This window comes from Microtus pennsylvanicus, chromosome 1 (genome assembly GCF_037038515.1).
Source record: "Microtus pennsylvanicus isolate mMicPen1 chromosome 1, mMicPen1.hap1, whole genome shotgun sequence".
Classification (NCBI taxonomy): Eukaryota; Metazoa; Chordata; class Mammalia; order Rodentia; family Cricetidae; genus Microtus; species Microtus pennsylvanicus.
In genome coordinates this window covers 63,701,337-63,721,605 of record NC_134579.1, presented here as the reverse complement: position 1 = coordinate 63,721,605, position 20,269 = coordinate 63,701,337, and the positions used below count along the sequence as shown (strand labels likewise).

At 47.3% G+C, this 20,269-nt stretch overlaps 1 protein-coding gene across 5 annotated transcripts in view; it reads right to left on the bottom strand.

Moving 5' to 3' along the window:
• Positions 1 to 18,591, bottom strand: part of Acap2 (ArfGAP with coiled-coil, ankyrin repeat and PH domains 2) — a 122,480-nt gene extending 103,889 nt beyond the window's left edge. Inside the window, exon 1 of one of the 5 annotated variants that reach the window (XR_012910083.1) lies at positions 18,252 to 18,591. Coding sequence is in view for 4 of the 5 variants with exons in the window: in XM_075967447.1 (XP_075823562.1) it covers positions 18,252 to 18,304 (53 nt within the window). In the remaining variant the exon portion in view is untranslated. The remainder of the gene's footprint in view (positions 1 to 18,251) is intronic. The other 4 variants (XM_075967447.1, XM_075967437.1, XM_075967411.1 and 1 more) reach the window with 4 other exon arrangements.
• Between the last annotated feature and the right edge of the window lie 1,678 nt (positions 18,592 to 20,269).

Below are 20,269 nucleotides of genomic sequence, written 5' to 3'. Positions count from 1 at the left end.
TTAATATATGGATACAGTTTAGTGTTTAAATCAGAGTAAACAAATCCACTCAAACGTTTGCTATTTCTCCATATTGAAAACATTCTAAACAAGGTCCATAAATAAGTGCATGACTGTCCACAGTCACTCCACTGTGCAACAGTACAGTGATGTCACTCCTCATCATGACACCATGGCCCCTGGTCCACCTTTCTCCTCCCCACCTCAGACGTTTGTTACATGTATGTTTGAACCTATGAGTGTTATATCATGTATTCTACTACTTGATCTACTTTTTTCATGCACACCAGTGTGTATCATCCATGTAACGTGAGGTCCAGTCTCACGTTTTCGGGAATGGGGCTGTAACAATGCATGGCTGAGAGCAGGGGCTAGTAAGGTTAACGCAAAGCACCAAAGGGCAAGAGAGGCTCTCCTGGCTACTGCAGAGTTCCAAACTCTGCAGATGCTCAAGGCCCTGATATAAAATGATGTCATATTTGTATGTAACACTTACACACACACACACACTTATATATTTTACAATACTTCACATGTAAATAGTTTCCATACTATTTGGAAACAATGACAAGAAAAAAGCTCATTCATATTTATTTCAGACACAATTTTCTCTCTTCTAAATTATCTTCCCTCTGTGGTAACAGACATAGATATGTATCTACACATACCTATAGATATAGAAACCACAGTTACAGAGAGCTAGTTGTACTCTGTTACAGGGAAGGCGGGGTGGGAGGCAGATATAGAAACTAGCTAGTTTTATGAACACTTAAATTCTATATAGTGTTTACAGATTATAACTTTTTAAGATGTAAAAGCTGAGCTCACAGGTAGAAATTAAGGGTGACATAATTTTCAAGATATAATACAAAACGAAAACAGAAACAGGTATGACCTCTAATTTAAAAACTATTCAAAATTTCAAGATAGGGACAGAAGGGCATTACGCTGAGCACAGGTTATTCCACAAGGAGTCCCGCGTGACTTCTGCATGTCCATCAGGCAGAGGGGCCACAGATGGCCAAGTCTTGACTTAAGACTCTACACAGAAGCCGGGCGATGGTGGCGTACGCCTTTAATCCCAGCACTCGGGAGGCAGAGGCAGGCAGATATCTGTGAGTTCGAGACAAGCCTGGTCTACAGAGCTAGTTCCAGGACAGGAACCAAAGCCACAGAGAAACCCTGTCTCGAAAAACCAAGGAAAAAAAAAAAGACTCTACACAGAATCAGGGCCAAACTGAAATCCAAATTGTTCTCTACCACTTAATGTAAACTGTGTGTCGTATCTGTCCTGTGTCTCACGTCTGTAAACTGTGTGTAGTGTCTGTCCCGTGTCTCACGTCTGTAAACTGTGTGTAGTGTCTGTCCCGTGTCTCACGTCTGTAAACTGTGTGTCGTGTCTGTCCTGTGTCTCACGTCTGTAAACTGTGTCGTATCTGTCCTGTGTCTCACGTCTGTAAACTGTGTGTCGTGTCTGTCCTGTGTCTCACGTCTGTAAACTGTGTGTATCTGCCCTGTGTCTCACGTCTGTAAACTGTGTGTCGTGTCTGTCCTGTGTCTCACGTCTGTAAACTGTGTGTCGTATCTGTCCTGTGTCTCACGTCTGTAAACTGTGTGTCGTATCTGTCCTGTGTCTCACGTCTGTAAACTGTGTGTCGTATCTGTTCTGTGTCTCACGTCTGTAAACTGTGTGTCGTGTCTGCCCTGTGTCTCACGTCTGTAAACTGTGTGTCGTGTCTGTCCTGTGTCTCACGTCTGTAAACTGTGTGTATCTGTCCTGTGTCTCACGTCTGTAAACTGTGTGTCGTATCTGTCCTGTGTCTCACGTCTATAAACTGTGTGTATCTGCCCTGTGTCTCACGTCTGTAAACTGTGTGTATCTGTCCTGTGTCTCACGTCTGTAAACTGTGTGTCGTATCTGTCCTGTGTCTCACGTCTATAAACTGTGTGTATCTGCCCTGTGTCTCACGTCTGTAAACTGTGTGTATCTGTCCTGTGTCTCACGTCTGTAAACTGTGTGTATCTGTCCTGTGTCTCACGTCTGTAAACTGTGTGTATCTGTCCTGTGTCTCACGTCTGTAAACTGTGTGTATCTGTCCTGTGTCTCACGTCTGTAAACTGTGTGTATCTGCCCTGTGTCTCACGTCTGTAAACTGTGTGTATCTGTTCCGTGTCTCACGTCTGTAAACTGTGTGTATCTGTTCCGTGTCTCACGTCTGTAAACTGTGTGTATCTGCCCTGTGTCTCACGTCTGTAAACTGTGTGTATCTGTTCCGTGTCTCACGTCTGTAAACTGTGTGTTGTGTCTGTCCTGTGTCTCACGTCTGTAAACTGGGCTGACAGACACCTTGCTAGCCTGGGAGGAATAAACAGTGGATTCAGGAGAAGTCTAGTATATGCAAAATCTTTCATGGACATCAGCCATGTTTTCTTCTTTTCTTCTTTCCCCTCCTCCTTTCGCTTCTCCTCGCTGCAGGACTGGGATCATCACATGGGGTCCTTGCACACGCCAGGCAAACACATCTCTAGCCCCTATAATTTTACCTTAATAACTAGAGAAATTCTACTTTGCCAATGTTCTCTATTATTTTGCATTATTTTTGATAAATAATAATTTTGATAAATAAATATCCTTGTTTGCACTGACTGTGCATACCACACTCACCCTATTATTTCTCAGAAGGTAGTCCCAGACACAAAAAATGCCAATCAAAATATGCATTTTTTATTGACTTGTAGTTTTTGTGTGTGTTCAGAGGTCAACCTGCACAGGAGGTAGCTATCTCATTCCGCCATGTGGATCCCAGGGATCAGACTCAAGTTTGTCAGTCTTGGTGGCAAGCACCTTTACCCATGGAGCCATTTTTCCAGGCCCCCAAATATATGCATTTTAAATTGTGATGTGTGAGACAGCAAATGACTCAGCAGGTAAAGGTGCTTCACCATGCAAGCCTGGCAACCAGAGTTCAGAGTTCAACCTCCAGAGGCCACTCCTCATGTGCACCCTCCTCTGACTCCTCATGTGCACCCTGGCACACGGCCCCACACTCATGAATGCACCGACTATGCTCTCCCCTACTGTGTGAGAATTGTTTCCCAGTACCTTTTGCCTACTGGTATTGTTTAGATGGGGGGAGGGGATCTCTCTACACAGCTCCAGCTGTCCTGGAACACACTATGTAGACCAGGCTGGCCTTGCCTCTGCTCCCAAGTACTGGGATAAAAGGTGTGCGCCACCATGCCTGGCAGTATGGGAACTCTTGAAGTCATCAATTTAATAGGCAAAAATCCCTTCCTTTAGTGTGGGTAGGTTTTGATTTTTAGTTTTTTAGCTGTTCGGCTCACGACTCCAAAGGCATGGTGACCCCTTCTAGAGAGGGAGATATCAAGTGGCAAACCCACTGCCCGGGCTTCACCCAACCTCACTGCACTTTAACTTTCCTTCCCATGGCTTAGTGGTGGAAGGCAGCGAGTGATGGTCCAGCATTGGTCTCTGCCTCCTCCTGACTAGCCGCATAATACCCCTGCCAAGCCTTCCCCATGTGATGGACTGTGTCCTCTCAAACCGGAGTCAAAAGAAACCCCTCTTTCTTTCCTCAAGTTGTCTTTTAAGGTATCCTGCTGTGGAAACAAGAAAACAGTATCAATTGCTCCCAACATGACTTTGCCACCCCCAGTTAAGATGAAGAATATGGCAGGAGCATAGGTCTGTAATCGCAGCTATTCCGAAGACAGTTCAAGGCCTGTTGAGCTAAAGAATAAACTCAAGACCAGTCTGTGCAAATGAGGCCCTATTTCAAGATAAAAAGTCAAAACAAAAGCCTGGAGACAGAAGTCGCTGGCGAAGCTCTTGCCTGGCGTGCACGAGACAAGAGGCTCCATTTCCAGCGTCACACATACACACGCACATACAGAGCGACTGTATTTCTCTGCCCCCTTGAGTTGGGTGGCACCTTAAAAGAATATGATAACATTAACATTGCTAGTCCAGGCACAACTCTCAACCCTTTAATTTTCTCATTCCTTAGAAGCAAACTACTTTGAACATACAACTACACTAGCAATAACATGCAATAAGAGGTCCAGGTGACACGGAGAGAGACAAATGAGATGCCGGGTGGGAAGGACAGAGGGATCCAAGGAGGCCAGGACATCAGACACATGGACTGCGAGAGCCAGGCTGAAGTGGGTCTTCCAGCCTGGGCCATCTCAGGAGATTCTAGGGAAGATGAGTCAGAGCTGAGCCAGCCAGCCAGGCTCTTTTCCAAACCTCTGACTCCTGAATCATAAGCAAAATAAAAGGGTTGTTTTGACTCCCTTTCAGTTGATCTGTCACACACAGCATCAGATACTCAGATGTGATTTAAAATGTCTCTCCTAATCAACACTGTGCCTCACAAGAGGACCCTGTAACAGCACTGCCACGCTGCCTTGGGACGGCACAGAAAAACTAGGGCACGAGGCTAGCCAGGCACTTACTATGTAGCTCAGGATAGACTTTAATCCTGATCCTGCCTCCACCTCTCCAGTGCTATAATTTATGATTACAAAGTGATTATGAGACCAGCCAGTCTTTAAAAACCACTTACAAGCCTACATTTCATTAGCTGTTTGTGTGTGAGGTTGTTGGGGATGTTTGGAGGAGGGGTGAGTTACTTCTTTTTGAGACGGGGTCCTGCTAGATAGATAGCCCAGGCTGGCTTGGAACTCACTCTGCAGTCCAGCTTGACCCCAAACTCACTATATAACCAAAGGTGACCTTAAACTTAAGAGAATGCCCCTGCCTCAGCCTCTCAAGGTCAGAGATTACAAGCATGAGTCCATGGATTTTTTTTCCCTCTAGATATCTCATTCTGGTTCAGGTGGCTCAGGGACAACAGCGGAAAAGCTGTCTGATTTCCTACACAGTTAAGAAAAACACAAGACTGTATCAGAATGAAGGAAGGATGGTTAACCCACACAAGCGCAGTTGAGTTGGCAGAGTAACGGGATGTCCTACAGCACTTTAGGATAACCAGATAACTATAGTTAGCAATATTAAACGATGTCAAATAGCTACCAGGGAAGACTTTAACTGTCCCCAACCAAAGAAATGATAAATACCTGAGGTACTGTGTATGCCAATTACTCTGATCTGATCAAATTTTAGTGTGTCTGTTCAAGTGTGTGTACACTGCACCTCAAAACACAAACAATGGGGGCTGGAGAGATGGCTCAGCGGTTAAGACCATTGCCTGCTCTACCAAAGGTCCTGAGTTCAATTCCCAGCAACCACATGGTGGCTCACAACCATCTGTAATGGGGTCTGGTGCCCTCTTCTGGCCAGCAGGCATACACACAGACAGAATATTGTATACATAATAAATAAATAAATAAATATTTAAAAAAAACACAAACAATGATTTGTCAATTTTTAGATAATACTATATATAATAAAGGGAAATTTTATTAATTATCCAAATAAACATTTTAACATTGAAAAATAGAAGAACAGTGATAACCACCATATTACCTAAGTTTAGACACTGTGAACACAGCTACAATCTAGAAATATCGGTAGACATAAGTAGGGATGGGGCAGAGAGGGCTAAGCGATATTTAATATCTCCACTATTTCTTCCCTTTTGTTGTTGTAGTTTTATTTTTGTTTCTTGTTTGAGACAGGGTCTCACCAGGTAGCCCTGGCTGGCCTGGAACTCCCTATGTAAACCCGACTGGCCTCAAACTCACAGACACCCCCCTGTCTCTGCCTCCTGCGTGCTGAGATTTAAGGTGTCAATCATCATGCCTAGACTATTTGAATTTTTCTTTTAAAAGAAAAAGGCACCAAGAACGGTGGTACACGCCTAGAATCCCGGTGTTAGGGGCTGGGAAAGGCAGGAAGATCTTAAGCTCAAGGTTCTCCTGGGCCCCATGGTGAGACCCTGGCTCCAAAAAAGGAGGGAGAAGAGCTAAAGATGTGTTGCATTTACAGAGTGCTGCCAAAAGAAAGTTCTTTTTACTTTCCAGGCATGGTGGTACATGACCTCATCACAGCCATGACAAAACCCTGACGCAAAAGAGTAGTGCAAGAAGGTACGGTGTTCTCTCTCTCTCTCTCTCGCTCTCGCTCTCGCTCTCGCTCTCTCTTGCTTGCTCTCTCGCTCTCCCTCTCGCTCTCTCTTTCTCTCTCTAAAAGAGTAGTGCAAGAAGGTACGGTGTTCTCTCTCTCTCTCTCTCTCTCTCTCTCTCTCTCTCTCTCTCTTCTCCCTCTCGCTCTCTCTTCTCCCTCTCACTCTCTCACACACACACACAAACACATTTGCACATGCACACACACACCTCTCTCTCACATACACACACACATGCACACAGACATGCACTCACACGCACGCACACACACAAACACATTTGCACATGCACACACACACCTCTCTCTCACATACACACACACATGCACACAGACACGCACTCACACACACGCACACACACACAACACCTACACAAACATAACCTCCAAAGCGCCGTCTCCTTGCATTTTCAACACTTTAAAGAAAAACTCAAAGGGATAAACTTTCACTTCGCTATTAAAGCTTCTCATGGAACAGAACGCTGAAACAAACTAAACCCAAAACACTTGTAAGCTAAAAACCGTTTTAAAAAGAAATGTCCACAGGAAAAGTTTCGTTTACTTACACGCATTTCTGGCTAATGCCACAAAAACCAAAATGGTTAGTCCTGTAAGGTTCAGTTTGCTAAGAGTAAACAAACCAGCGCATACTCTGGTCATAATTTGTAAGACGCACAATTAAATTGTTAATATTTCTCCTAGTGTTCTCACCATGGCCCGCATTCAGTCAAACAGGTATGCCGGTCAGTTACTCCCCCTTCCCTGTGACGTCATTTCAGACAGCTCCTCCTGCCTGGCCCTCCTGGTAGCTGGACCTATAGGCACAGGGAATGTGCCCAGTTTACATAATCCTTTTTTTTAAAAAGCCCTTTACTGCTCTCCTGCAGCTTAAAGGGTAATTTTGTTCTGTTATCCGAAGGGATATTGCAGCTGGGTGCTAGGGCTAAGGTATGGCTCAATAGCAGAGCACTTGCCAGCTTGAGTGAGGTCCTAAATCCAACCTCTAACACTGAAAGAAAGAGAAAAACAAAATCCCCAGCAGAGTTCTAAAACTGCAGCTAGTACCAAATCCTATAAATATCTTTTCCTATGATGCATGCCTACTTGCATGTTTAATTTACAAATTAGGCAGAGAAGCGTAACCATAATAAAGTAGTATTAGGGCTAGAGAGATGAGATGGGCTCAGAGGTTAAGAGCACTAGCTGCTCTTCCAGAGGTCGTGATTTCAGTTCCCAGCAACCACATGGCAGTTTACAGCCATGAGATCTGATGCTCTCTTCGGGCAGGCAGGCATACATGCAGAGAGAAAACTACACATAATAAATAATCATTTTTAAAAGAGAATAAAAATAGAATACACTATAATAAAAGTCACGTGGCAGCTAGGCAGTTAAAGGCACTTGCTGAGCTTGCAGAGGGCCCACTTGGCAGCTCACAACCACCTGTAACTCCAGTTCCAGATGATCCGGTGTCCTCCCCGTCTCCTCAGGCACCAGGCAAGCACAGGGCACACACACATACACGCAGGCAAATGCTCACACACATAAAAACAAATATTTGAACAAAGTTAACATGAACGCGCTCTCGGAGCACCCTCCTGGAGTCATGCTGCTTCCTGGGATGTGTCAGAGAGTTCAATGTCCGCATGCCAAGGCAGAAAAGACGGATGCCACAGCGGTGCTGGTAGTGACTACGGGGAACAAACGTCCAGAATTTAGGGTCCTCAACACTCGCTCCTATTGGGTTTCTTCCAGAACAGCCTAGTTTTGCCACTGAGGACTTGCTTTAAATGGGACCTTAATCCAATTTCTTCAACACGACTGAAAATGTGTCCACAGTCTCTTCGTCAACAGATGCACCCTCTCTGATGATGTTTACAGTTCTCAGCCCCAACACAAACCTGAATCTGTGTGCCTGTCTCTTTTCTGCCGTCACACGGCTTGGTGTGATTCGTTTCAGGGCATTACCACTGAAGTCTTCGTATATGTTAAACACTGTCTGCCCTGGCACTTTGCACCCAGGTCAAGTTCCACCCACGAGCCTTCTCCCATTGTAACAGGGGCTTATTACATGTTATTATCTGTGACTTTAATTTTATTACATTTATTTGTTTATGTGTACATACTCATATGGAGGGCAAAGGCCAACTCAGGAGAGCCAGTTCTCGGGAATCAAACTCCGGGTGTCAGCCTTGGTGGCAAGGGCCTTTACCTGATGAGCCATCTCACTGGCCCAATGTCTGCAACTTCTGCCGGTTGAGAGTTGAAAGCAAAACTCACACAAACCAGGTGTAGCAGCTCACACCTGGAATCCCAGCATGAAAGCTGAGGCAGGAGGATTACTATGGTCCACGGCCAGCATAAACTACAGAGTGAGACTCTAACAAGAAACAAACGAAGTGCCAGCAGGATTTCTCATCGGGTAAATTAGCAGCTTGACAGTAAACCAAAAGCCTGAGTGCAATGCCTGGAACCCACAGGATGGGCGAGAACTGACTCCCACAAGTTGTGTTCTGACCATCACGCATGCACCAAATGTGTGACCCTACACACGTGCACACACACACTCACATTCGCATACATATGTATATGCGCACACACACATGCACACACTCACTCACATACGTATGTATACACACACGCACGCGGGCGCCCACACACACACTCACATACCATTTCAGAGTAAAGGTTGTTTAAATGTTTTAAAAAGCACTCTGTAAGAAGGGCACAGTTCTGTGGCTACAGTCAGGCAGTTTCAAGCAGTTCTCACTGCTTTGTCACTTAAATGAATCGCTCTAGAGTGAGTAAAGTTAGGGCTAGAAGACTCATTCATATGGTTCTTGTTGCGGTAACCAAAGAGCGAAGTGAAACCACTTAAAGGAGGATGGATTTATTTAAGGTCCAAGATCCACCCACCACAGCAGGAAGAGTACACCAAAGCAGCTCATCACGTGACGTGGCAGGAAGCAAAGCAGAGAGGAAACTAGGTATGACCTTCCGAGTTACACCCTCATACCTACTTCCTCCACCTAGGTCCACAAAAGGTGCTACAATCTCCCAAAATATTGCCACCACTTAGGGATCAATCATGTAACATAAGCTTCTGGAGGGCATTTCATCTTGCCCCTGGCTTCCAAGAGTTCATGCCAATCGTATGGTGCCAAATAAACTCAGTTACCTCCGAGAGTCACAGTTCCAACCCTGCTCAAAAGAACAAATGCAAAATGCTATTATCTCCAGCATCCTGGAGTCTACCCTGCAGCTCGGTGTTTACCCTCAGAATTCACACAATCAGCCTGCGTGGACTCCCACCCTGCCCTGTGCTGTCTACCCAGCCTCCCAGCCTTCTCTATGAGATCTGGTTAGAAGTCTCCATGACCCTACAACCAGGGTCACATGGATAATGACCAGTTCTGTACCAGCTGGAGTGGTGCCATCTTGGACCATGGCTGCACTGGCCTCTGAGTTCCTGAGCAGCAGAGTACAGTGAAATGAATCATGGGAAAACACTTTCCTAGGCTGCACGTTGCAAGCCCTGTGTCTGGGTGAAGCTCTCATCCCAAGTGAAAGTTTCGTAATGAGTTTATGTGTTTATGCCCTTGAGCCTGCTATGGTTGGAGTCCTGGCCAATTCCCAAAAAGCCCTTAGGGCTAACTGTAGTTGGTAGCTTCTCAGTTGTCCTAACCTCCTCGGGAACAATCCTTCTTCAGCACCATCGTCACAGCAGCCTTCCGACCACAAGGCATGTTTCTTAAGCCATTCTGTTCCCTTCATTCTCAACCCTCGCTGCCTTTTCACTTAAATGAAGCACTTTACCGTGAGTGAAGTCAGCTTAGCCTGGCTAAAGGCAGCCAGCAATGCTAGGCCACTGCTGAATGCTAAACTGCCTTAACAATCCCCTCGCCATATAACTAGTCCATCACTTTTAATTCAGTCTCCCACTGTCTCCAGCCATGAAAAAATGTAGAAGGGATTCTCAATGGCCTTTACTCCAGTTCCCCAAAGAAGCCTCCCTTCAGCCCGGAGCCTGCATTCTTCTCAGCTGTCTGGTCCTCTGAGCTCCCAGCACAACGTCCACTAACCTGTTCATAGCACGCGAGAGTTCTGCTAGCCCACTTCACCAAACTCTTCCACATTGCTCCCTCAGACCAGCTCCCAAAGGCTTCTGCACCTATCAGGAGGTAGTCGTGGAAATAGCCCTCTTTCTCTGGTACCAACATTTGGCATCAGTCAGTTTCAGGTCGCGGTGACGAAAATCGCTGATATAAACACCAGAAGAGAGGAAGGGTTTGTTTGTGCTTGTGATTCCCAAGAGGCCATCCATGGCTGCTCAGCCCCCGTGTCCATGGGCAGAACATCAGAGTGATAAAAGACACAGTGGAAAGAAGCTATTCACCTTGTGACAGGTAGAAGGGAAGCAAAGCCGGAAGGGGGAACCAGGTCTTTCGTAAGGACAACCTGAGGAACCTACTTCCATCAAGTCCCAATTCCTAATGTTTCATGACCTCCAAAACAGCCCTGCTGGACAGGGACCGAACATTCCACACACAAATGAGCTTCAGGAGGATGGTTCACAGCCATGCAGTAAAATTGCAGGCCTTAGCAATCTCAGTGTAAGGCCAGTTTTTCCTTTTCTCATGGAGAATTTTGCCTTATCCCATAAATGAAGCACTTTACAGTTACCTTTGTCTAGATCTGCCAGGACCACGGCTCTCACGCTTCCAGCCCACTATTAAATAAGACAAAGACTGCTTGAACACAACACTACAATCCCACCCAGTCCATATGATAACTAAGACCACTGAGTGGCTGATGGGCAGGCAGCATATACGGTGAACGCACTGGGAAAGGAAGCAGCACATCCCAGCTGGATGGAGCAGGACAATGAGTGACTATTCACTACACTACTTGGAAGGGAGAATTTTAAAACATGCCTTTTCAGGCCTGGGGACATGACTCAGTTAGTTAACTACCTGCTGCATAAGCCTTAAGAACCTGAATTCAGGTCTCAAACACTAAAGCAAAGGCGGGTGTGCCAACAAGCATCCACAGCCAGTGCTGGATTACAGAGACGGGCGAATGCCTGGGGTTCATTAGCCAGTCGGCCAGTTTAACCAACTCCATGAGCTCCAGGTTCAGTGAGAAAGTCGCCTCAAAAAAATAAGGTAGAACACACCCCATCACAGAACAGAAATCAAGCTCTAAAGAGACCAGAGAATGCTGGCCCACAAGAAGAACGCTGAGGAGGAATTCCAGCCTTGTCCTGCTCAGCCGTAAACCAGCCGTGCGAGCTGTGCCCATGGTGCACTGTCATGGAGCAACCAACCAACTACTGGTTGGACTTGAAGCCCAGGAAACAGGAGGGAATTCACATCTGGTACTGTGGAAAGCCTATGGCTGAGAGCGAAGAGGGGGGCCACTGCTACTGTTGTCTGCTAAATGGACACAATGTGGCCATCAAAGTGTCAATCAAAATAACTATGTTGATGGCTACAGAGTGCTGCGACTTGCTTTGCAGCAGTCATTGGTAACTGTAGAGATTTCTAATTGGTCACAGTGATGAAAATTCAAGTAACCATTGCGGAAATGAGGCCTTCTGTATCATCCCCAGTAAGGCTCAAGGAAGAAACAGAAAGATTGTTAAGAGCCAGAGGAAGGAGTGAGCAATATGGATCGCTGACTTCGGGCATGGTATGGCTGTTACCCTCTTCAGTGCAGAGCAGCTGGAATTACCTGCACAAGCGAGGGACTGTCACAGAGAACAGAGGGGCTCACAAGACCCCACCACTCGCTGAGGACTTACACACAGTTAGTGGTTGCTGGGGGAGGAGAGACATTCTCTTCAGCCATGGAGCCTAGGGTAAGGTGCCTGTGCGCCTGTGGGCAGCCCTGTGGGTTGCCGAAAGAAGACACAAAGGTAGAGAGGAGCCAGCTGTGAAAAGAAAGGGAGTGGAAGAGGGATACGGAAGGGTAGCAACGGATGAAGGGCCAAGACAACTATGTACATGTAAGACAGTAATGAAACCATTAACGCGTGGTTATATATAATTAATATATACTAATAAAACCTATAAGGTAGAGAGCAATACAGGAAGATTCCAACCCCATGGCCTTGAATGCATAAACATATACCCATACGTCTGCGAACACATAGACAACACAAACACAAAAAAAATAATCAAAATACAGCATAAATGTTCTAGTCCATATTTTCTAGAATTTCCATGTAGTATTTTCAACTTATTGCTGTCTTTACACAATGGTGGTTGCATGCTGTGGCACACACGTGGAGGTCAGAAGACAACTCTGAGCCAGTCCCTTCTCTCCTCCCACCTTTACACGGGCTCCAAGGAGCCAACTCAGGTCATCAGATGTGCACACTTTACTGCCAGGCTATCAACATGGCCCCATTTAGTATTTTCTAGACCAAGATTCATCCAGATAACAACCCTTGGATCGATTTTTTTTAATTATTTTTATTCCAAAGTCATCATTTTAAATTCTACATCATTAACAAAGTCAAAATATGCAGCTAGCTTTTAATATTTAATACATTTTAACATTAATGTCTAATGTTTTGTTCTATGCCAGGTAGTGGTGCACACCTTTAACCCCAGCACTTGGGAGACATAGGCAGGTGGATCTCTGTCGGTGTGAAAACATACTGCACAAGAACCTAAATGGCTCAGCTCTGGCTGCTCTTCCAGAGAACTGGGTTCAATTCCCGACACCCACACGGCAGCTCACAACTGTCTGTAACTCAGTTCTTGGGGATCTGCTACCCTCTTCTGACTGCCATGGGCACTGGCTGTACTTATGCACAGACATACATTTAGGCAAAACACACACACGCATAAAATAAAAACCTTTTCTTTTTTCAAAGTCTCACTGCATAGCGCTAGCTGGCCTCAAACTCACAATCCTTCCGCCTCTGGCAGCCCGAGTACTGGGAATTGTGGTGGTGCCAGCAACATGCCAAGCCTAGAAACAATTTGGATTACGAGTTCTGAAAGTTCAAACAAGAAATTACTCACAATCTCAGGCACAAATTCAAACTTCAGTAAATATTAATTAAAATGTCTGCCTCCCAAATATTCCCTCTTTTAAAAAAAGGTACATTTGGATACATTTACATTCTTGCAGATTTTTATAACAAGATTTTGACCTTTAAGCGTTTAGACTGGTATTTTAAAAGCTAAAAATAGAACCCAAAATTATACAATGAAATGTATCCTCCAATCTATTCAGCAAAAATCAAAGTACCCAGCATTGGAATGGAAAAGAAAGCACCGAGTTTATTCAAATTATTCAAATCACAGCAACAGCATCCTTTCCCCCCTACTTCAGCCACATCCCCTCATGTTTTCCCAGCAGCTTAGCAGGGAAATGAAGGTTTGAGTAGTGGTGAATCTTTTCCTCAACAAGATCTGACTTTTGCACTAAGTCTATAGCATCCAAATCAGTTACACGCAAATGCCATACTTAAATGCCTTAAGATTCATTTTGTGAGCCATGCATGGTGGCACACGCCTTTGATCCCAGTACTTGAAAGGCAGAGGGAAGTGGATCTCTGTGAGTTCAAGGCCAGCCAGGTCTACAGAGTGAGTTTCAGGACAGCCAGGGCTACACAGAGAAACCCTGTCTCAAAAACAACCCCACCACCAAAAAAAAAAAAGATTAATTTTGTGAAAGAATTTTTATTTTATAAACGTTATTATTTAAAAACTTGCAAATAAATAAAAGGACCCAAAATTAACAGGACCCAAAGTCTACAAAACTCAATGAACTTTTATACAGTTAAAATTTACATTTTGGAACATAAGCTTTTGGTTTTGGTGGTAGATAAGTACATAAAATATCTTCAATACTGAAAGTATAAAATTTAATGTGAGGCTCCACTGTTTCTGTTCCGATCCCCCCACCCCCGCTTGGTTTTTCGAGAGAGGACTCCTCTGTGTATGTAGCCCTGGCTGTCCTGTCCTAGAACTGGCTTTGTAGACCAGGCTGGTCTCAAAATCAGAGATCTGCCTGCCTCTGCCTCCGCCTCCGCCTCTGCCTCCACCTCCGCCTCCGCCTCTGCCTCTGCCTCCCGAGTGCTGGGAATAAAGGCGTGTGCCACTACCACCAGGCCTTAATTTGTTTCCTTATTATTTTCTGTGTATAGATGTTTGACCTGCATGTATGTCTGTGCACCACATGTATGTCTCATGCCCAGAATAGGGCACTGATTCCTGGAACTGTAGTTACTGACAGCTCTGAGCCGACAGGTAGGAGCCAGGAATCGAGCCCAGGTTCACTGGAGAGCAGTTGGTGCTCTTAACAGCGGAGCTGTCTCTCCAGCCCCAGTGTGAGTAAAGGGGAAACGGTTTTAAGGGATTAAAGTAAGAGACCAGCCCTCACGATGTCTCTTGCTTTCCTTGGTAGTAGCGAATAGCAGAGCATGTGTATATGTGAGTGGTGTGCATGTGTGTTTGAATATTTATGTAGGTTGGTGTATATATGTCTAAGCATCCACACACATAAAGGCCAGCTGTGGGTGTTCCTCCATCATTCTCCACCTTATATATTTAGGTAGGGTCACTTGATCCCAGAGCTCTGATTCAGCTCCTCTAGCTAGCCAGCTTGTTAGTCTAGCTGGCCAACGTGTTCCAGAGCCTCCATCTCTGCCTCCAAAGCGCTGAGATTGCCAGCCCAGCATTTACAAGTGTGCTGGGGATCCACACAATGGTCCTCGATGACTAAGCCATTCCCTCAGCCCAGGATCAAGTCAGTGCTCTACCCACTGAGCCGTCCCCTCGGCCCAGGATCACACCGTCAGTGCTCTACCCACTGAGCCGTCCCCTCGGCCCAGGATCACACCATCAGTGCTCTACCCACTGAGCTGTCCCCTCAACCCGGGATCACACCATCAGTGCTCTACCCACTGAGCCGTCCCCTCGGCCCGGGATCACACCGTCTGTGCTCTACCCACTGAGCCGTCCCCTTGGCCCAGGATCACACTGTCAGTGCTCTACCCACTGAGCCGTCCCCTCGGCCCGGGATCACACCATCAGTGCTCTACCCACTGAGCCGTCCCCTCGGCCCGGGATCACACAGTCTGTGCTCTACCCACTGAGCTGTCCCCTCGGCCCGGGATCACACAGTCTGTGCTCTACCCACTGAGCTGTCCCCTCGGCCCGGGATCACACTGTCTGTGCTCTACCCACTGAGCCGTCCCCTCGGCCCGGGATCACACAGTCTGTGCTCTACCCACTGAGCCGTCCCCTCGGCCCGGGATCACACTGTCTGTGCTCTACCCACTGAGCCGTCCCCTCAACCCGGGATCACACCATCAGTGCTCTACCCACTGAGCCGTCCCCTCGGCCCAGGATCACACCATCAGTGCTCTACCCACTGAGCCGTCCCCTTGGCCCAGAATCACACCATCAGTGCTCTACCCACTGAGCCGTCCCCTCGGTCCAAGTGACAGGGCTTTTGCTAAGATGTCTAGACTAGTCACCAATTCACAATCCTCCTGCCTCACTGTCTGATGGGCATATAGGCATCAGTCACCCATCCCCACAGCTCGCAGATTCTCTATTTTGATATGAGTTCCAATAAATTCACATACACTCTTAAGTCAATTTTATCCAGTATACATGTGATGTGAACTAATATTAATGAAATATCCTATTCAGATACAACACAAATCTACACAATAGTAGAAACCCAGAAAACTACAATTATTATGTGAACAAGGGGCTGTCAACTTCTTGGTATTGTTCTCTACTGTAAATCTAAACGAGGCCCCAAAATGAATACAAGACACTGGAGCTCTTGGAACCTTGGTCTCTGTTCCCAGTTTGCAGCTGACAATAACTGGAATGCCAGAGGCTAGATATGCTAGAAGTCTCTATCTACATAAAATAGGGCAAAATATTACAATCAAGTTGAACAAAAAAGTTCACCACATCACGCCATAACAACCTGGCATCTCTAATTCTTCCTTTATATTCAATGGTTACTTTAAAAAGAAAGTGTCACGTGACATGTAACCAACATCAAAGGCCAGACGCCTACCCAAAGCACTTCCCTTAACTTGCCTTTTTTTTTCCAAATCAAATTTATCTGAAACTAGGGAAGCACAAAGCTTACAGTCTCTAAAAAGAAAACAAACAAACAAAAAAAACTGTCGTTACTTCCTGTGAAGATAAAGAGCTGATGGTTGGGGAGACCACTCGGTGGGTAAAAGCGCTTGCCACACAAGCCAAAGGAACTGAGTTTGATTCCCCAAAACATATGTTTAAAAAAAAGGTACCTCACTATACCTATAATCCAGCGCTAGGGAGACAGAGATGGGAGGATCCCTAGGTACTGCTGGCCAGCCAGTCTAGCCAAATCAGCAAGCCTGGGGTTCAGTGAGAGCCGTCTCAAAAGACAAGGTGGGAAGTAACTGAGACAGACACCCAGTGACTAGCTCTGGCCTTCACACACACACTTGCACACACACACATGAACATATAACACACACAAACACAAACAGCTGAATCATCTAAGCAAAACTTTCAAAATAAGCAAAACTTCCCAAGGTATTATTTTAAAATTACTTCATTTGCTACCCAGTCAGGAAAGCTAACCTCCAAAGCTGCCCTAAACAATTTGTTTGGGTCTCCAGGGTCCTTCAATTCGCCCAGAACATAAAACTGTCAAAATCTAATGGCAACAACAGTAACGAAACCAAGCGCAGAGCTGTGTTTGCTTGCAACCACTAAAGTCAAATAAAACTTAGGTCTAGAAAAGAGCAAAGACAACGTGTCCTTAAGTTTCCTCTAACTTTCCTCATTCTACACGTCCCCTTCCTCTTCTTGGAGAGGAGAATGGGATGCCAAATTAACAGTCAGAAGGCTGAGAACAGCTAGTTCCCGGAGGGTGCAAGAATTTACAATGCACACTTGGCAGGGAGCTCGGTGGGCGCACACACACACGCACACACGCGCACACGCGCACACAAGCGCACGCGCGCACACACACACACACACACACACACACACACACACACCAATGCTCAGAGGAAGCTTTCATAAAATGTCACTATGTAACAGAAGTTTTAAGGTCTTATTTAGGCCTAAGGCCAGTCCTATCCAGTACACTGTAAACCACAGCCTAGAAAAGCTCCATTCTCCAAACCCAGAGTTTCTGATAATGCTCCAAAGAGCACGGATTCTGGACCCCTTCAGCACTGCCGCCTCTCACGTGGAAGGCAGGCCAGCCCATGTGAATCCAAATGCCACCACATCAGTTTTGTGGCAGATCCACTGGGAGCATCCGACTGTGATCAAGGGCCCTCCGAGCCGCGGGAAGAGGAACACAAATGCAATCTTCGGGGCCCTCCTACTTCCGTTCTCAAAGCAGAAACGCTGTCTTGTCTAGCCTCAACCCTGCACCTCTTCCAAAAGCTTCGACCGAAAGCAGAGCAGATCGTGGCGGTCAAGAGTGGCTAGAATAGGTGGTTCAACAGCCCCTCCAGCCCCGACTCTGTCGAATCCGCCGCCGACGCTTCCCTGAGGCCCCTGCCCCCTCCTCCCCGGCCGAGGGCCGCTGAGAAGCGGGAAGAGGAACTAAGTGACCCGCAAGGATGCCCAGAAAGCTGGCGTGCAGGGGGGTGGGGAGGTGGGCGCCGACGCGCAGCGGAAGGAAAGGGAGAGGAAGAGCGCCAGAGAGGGACGCGACTTTAGCGATGCGGCGGTGCCCGGGCTCCGGGAGAGGCGGCGGTGAGCCAGGGCAGAAGAGGCGACGTCCCCTCTCGGCCACGCCTCGGACTGCGGGCGAAAGGCTGCGGCCCGCCCCGTCGGAAGGCGCGGACTGAGGGCCCGCGGTGCTCCCGGAGCTGGCTGGAGTGCCCGGGATCGGCTGTGTACCCAGGATCTGCGGGTGTACCCGAGAGCCAACGATGCACCCAGGGTCGGTGGGTGCTGCCGGGGGCTGGCGGGTGTTCCCGGGCCAGTCGATGCTCCCGCAGCTGGCGGGCACTACCGGGGCCAGAGAATGCTCCCCGGGTTGACGAGTGATCCGGGGTTCAGTGGCCGCTCCCCAAGACCGGCTCTCTAGCCCCGCCGCCGGGAGAGGCGGCTCCGGGAGGCACCGGGCGACAGGGCAGGGTTACCTGAAGCGGGGCGAATCCTTCAGGCACTCCTCGAAATCCACCGTCATCTTCATCTTTCCTCCGCCTGGCCTCGCAGGCGACGCCGGAGGAGCAGCGGGAGCTGCGGGAGTGAAGGAGCGGAGGAGCGGTGGCACCGGGGATTTGGGCGGCGTCGGCGGGCGCTCGGCCGCCTCTAGCGTTGCACGGAGCTGCGGAGGGCACCGTGCACCCTGGACATAGCAGCCGCGAAGACTGCAACAGCTCGGCAGGCCCAGGCCGCCTCTTCCTCCGCCCCAGCTGAGCGCCGGCCGGGGGAAAACGCTCCGGAGTGACAGCCGCGGCCAGCCAGCCACCAAGCCGTGGCCATGGGAGGGGCTTCCGGCAGCACCGCCCGCGGGAGGTGCACGGCCACTGCGACAGCCAACCGCGGTGCGCTGGTGTCGTTAGGCGGGATGCGCGGGTTGCTAGGAGGCTGGTCACGCAGGCGCCCTGAAAAGGAAGGAAGTCACGTGGCCTGTGTCGCTCAGCCCCCCCCCCCCCCCCCGTCCACCCCCCACTCCATCCCTCACCCCTCCCTCGGGTCTGAAAGGAAGATGTGCTCTTTAAAGCAGCTTTGGCAGCAATCTGTAGAGATCTAAGAGCAGAAATTATGACAAGGAAAGGATTAGACTAAGCCTTTCAGTTTAGAGAAACTGAGGCCAGGAGAGGCGTGAGGGCACCTTTGATAACCTTTCGCGTATTGGTTCCACCGCTTAATGATTTGGAAAGTGCTTCTACATACATCTTTCATACAATCAGGGACCGTTCCCTGAAAGAAAGTACAATGGCTAAACTATATTAAAAGCACCCATAAAAGTATGAGTGTACCTGTAAAAATGCATAGGTGGGATGTTTGAACCCAGTGGTTGTGAACACCTGGAGGCAACTTCTAGAGTTCTCTCCTAGCTTTCCCACTTGACAGGGCGCTCATCTGATAGAACTGTCCAGTTGACACGGCGTCACACATCCAACAAGCATTGGTTGCACTACTGTCTTCTTTGCAGGTTAGTCAAAGGTCAAGCCTCAGCCAGCTCACTTTTACTATCTAAAGTCTGTAACCTTTGGCCATTTGCATATGTTAGAGAGTGGTTGCACGCTAGCGAGTTTTTGTAACCTCCAGTTAAACCTTGATCTCTTCTGCACATTTAGAACGTTCCAGCATAATCTGAAACTTTTGAAAGAACACACATTGTATGTGTTTCTTTTTTCGTTAGAAACTGTTTCGCTTTTTTTTTAAATTGAATTCTACATCTCTATGATCTACATAGGTTCTCTTGATAGCTACAAGCTATCAATTGTTCAATGCTCAGTATCCTCAAGTGTATCAACTGGTCAGGCTAATCCTTTCGAGGAATGTAACTCTACCAAGAGAATTAGCCATGTATACTGCGTTTAATTGCATTGATTTGTGACAGTCAGCATATGCAGTCAGTTAGTGTGCCAAGGTTTCATCATTCTGTTGCAAGACCCTTAAAAGTGGCACGGGAGGGGGCAAGTTAAAATTCAGCTGCACAAGATCTTAATATGAGGCCAGCCTGAGCTACACAGTAACACCCTGTCTCAAAAACACAGACATAGTAACCAAAACCCTGTGGTACTGGCACAACCAAGAGAGGCAGAGCAATGGGATAGCACTGAGAACCCAGAATGAGAACCACACACCTACACTACCAAATCTTTAAACAGGGATGACAAAACATAGCTGGGATATGGTGCTGATGCTCACTCATATCCATTACAAATGGTGCTGAAGAACCTGGACATCTGCATATAAGATAATGACAGTAATGTCTGGAGCAATGTCCATACGTGGCTTATCACACAATTACAAGACCTGTATTTGGATCCTCGGCACCCATGTAAAAAGCTAAATATGGTGGCATGTGCTGTGGTCCCAGGGCTGGGAGATTGAGAGAGGCTGAGCTGAGGAGCTTTGGGTTCAGTGAGAATTTATCTCCAAATATAAGGTCAAGAGCGGCTGGGAAGACATCCAATATCTA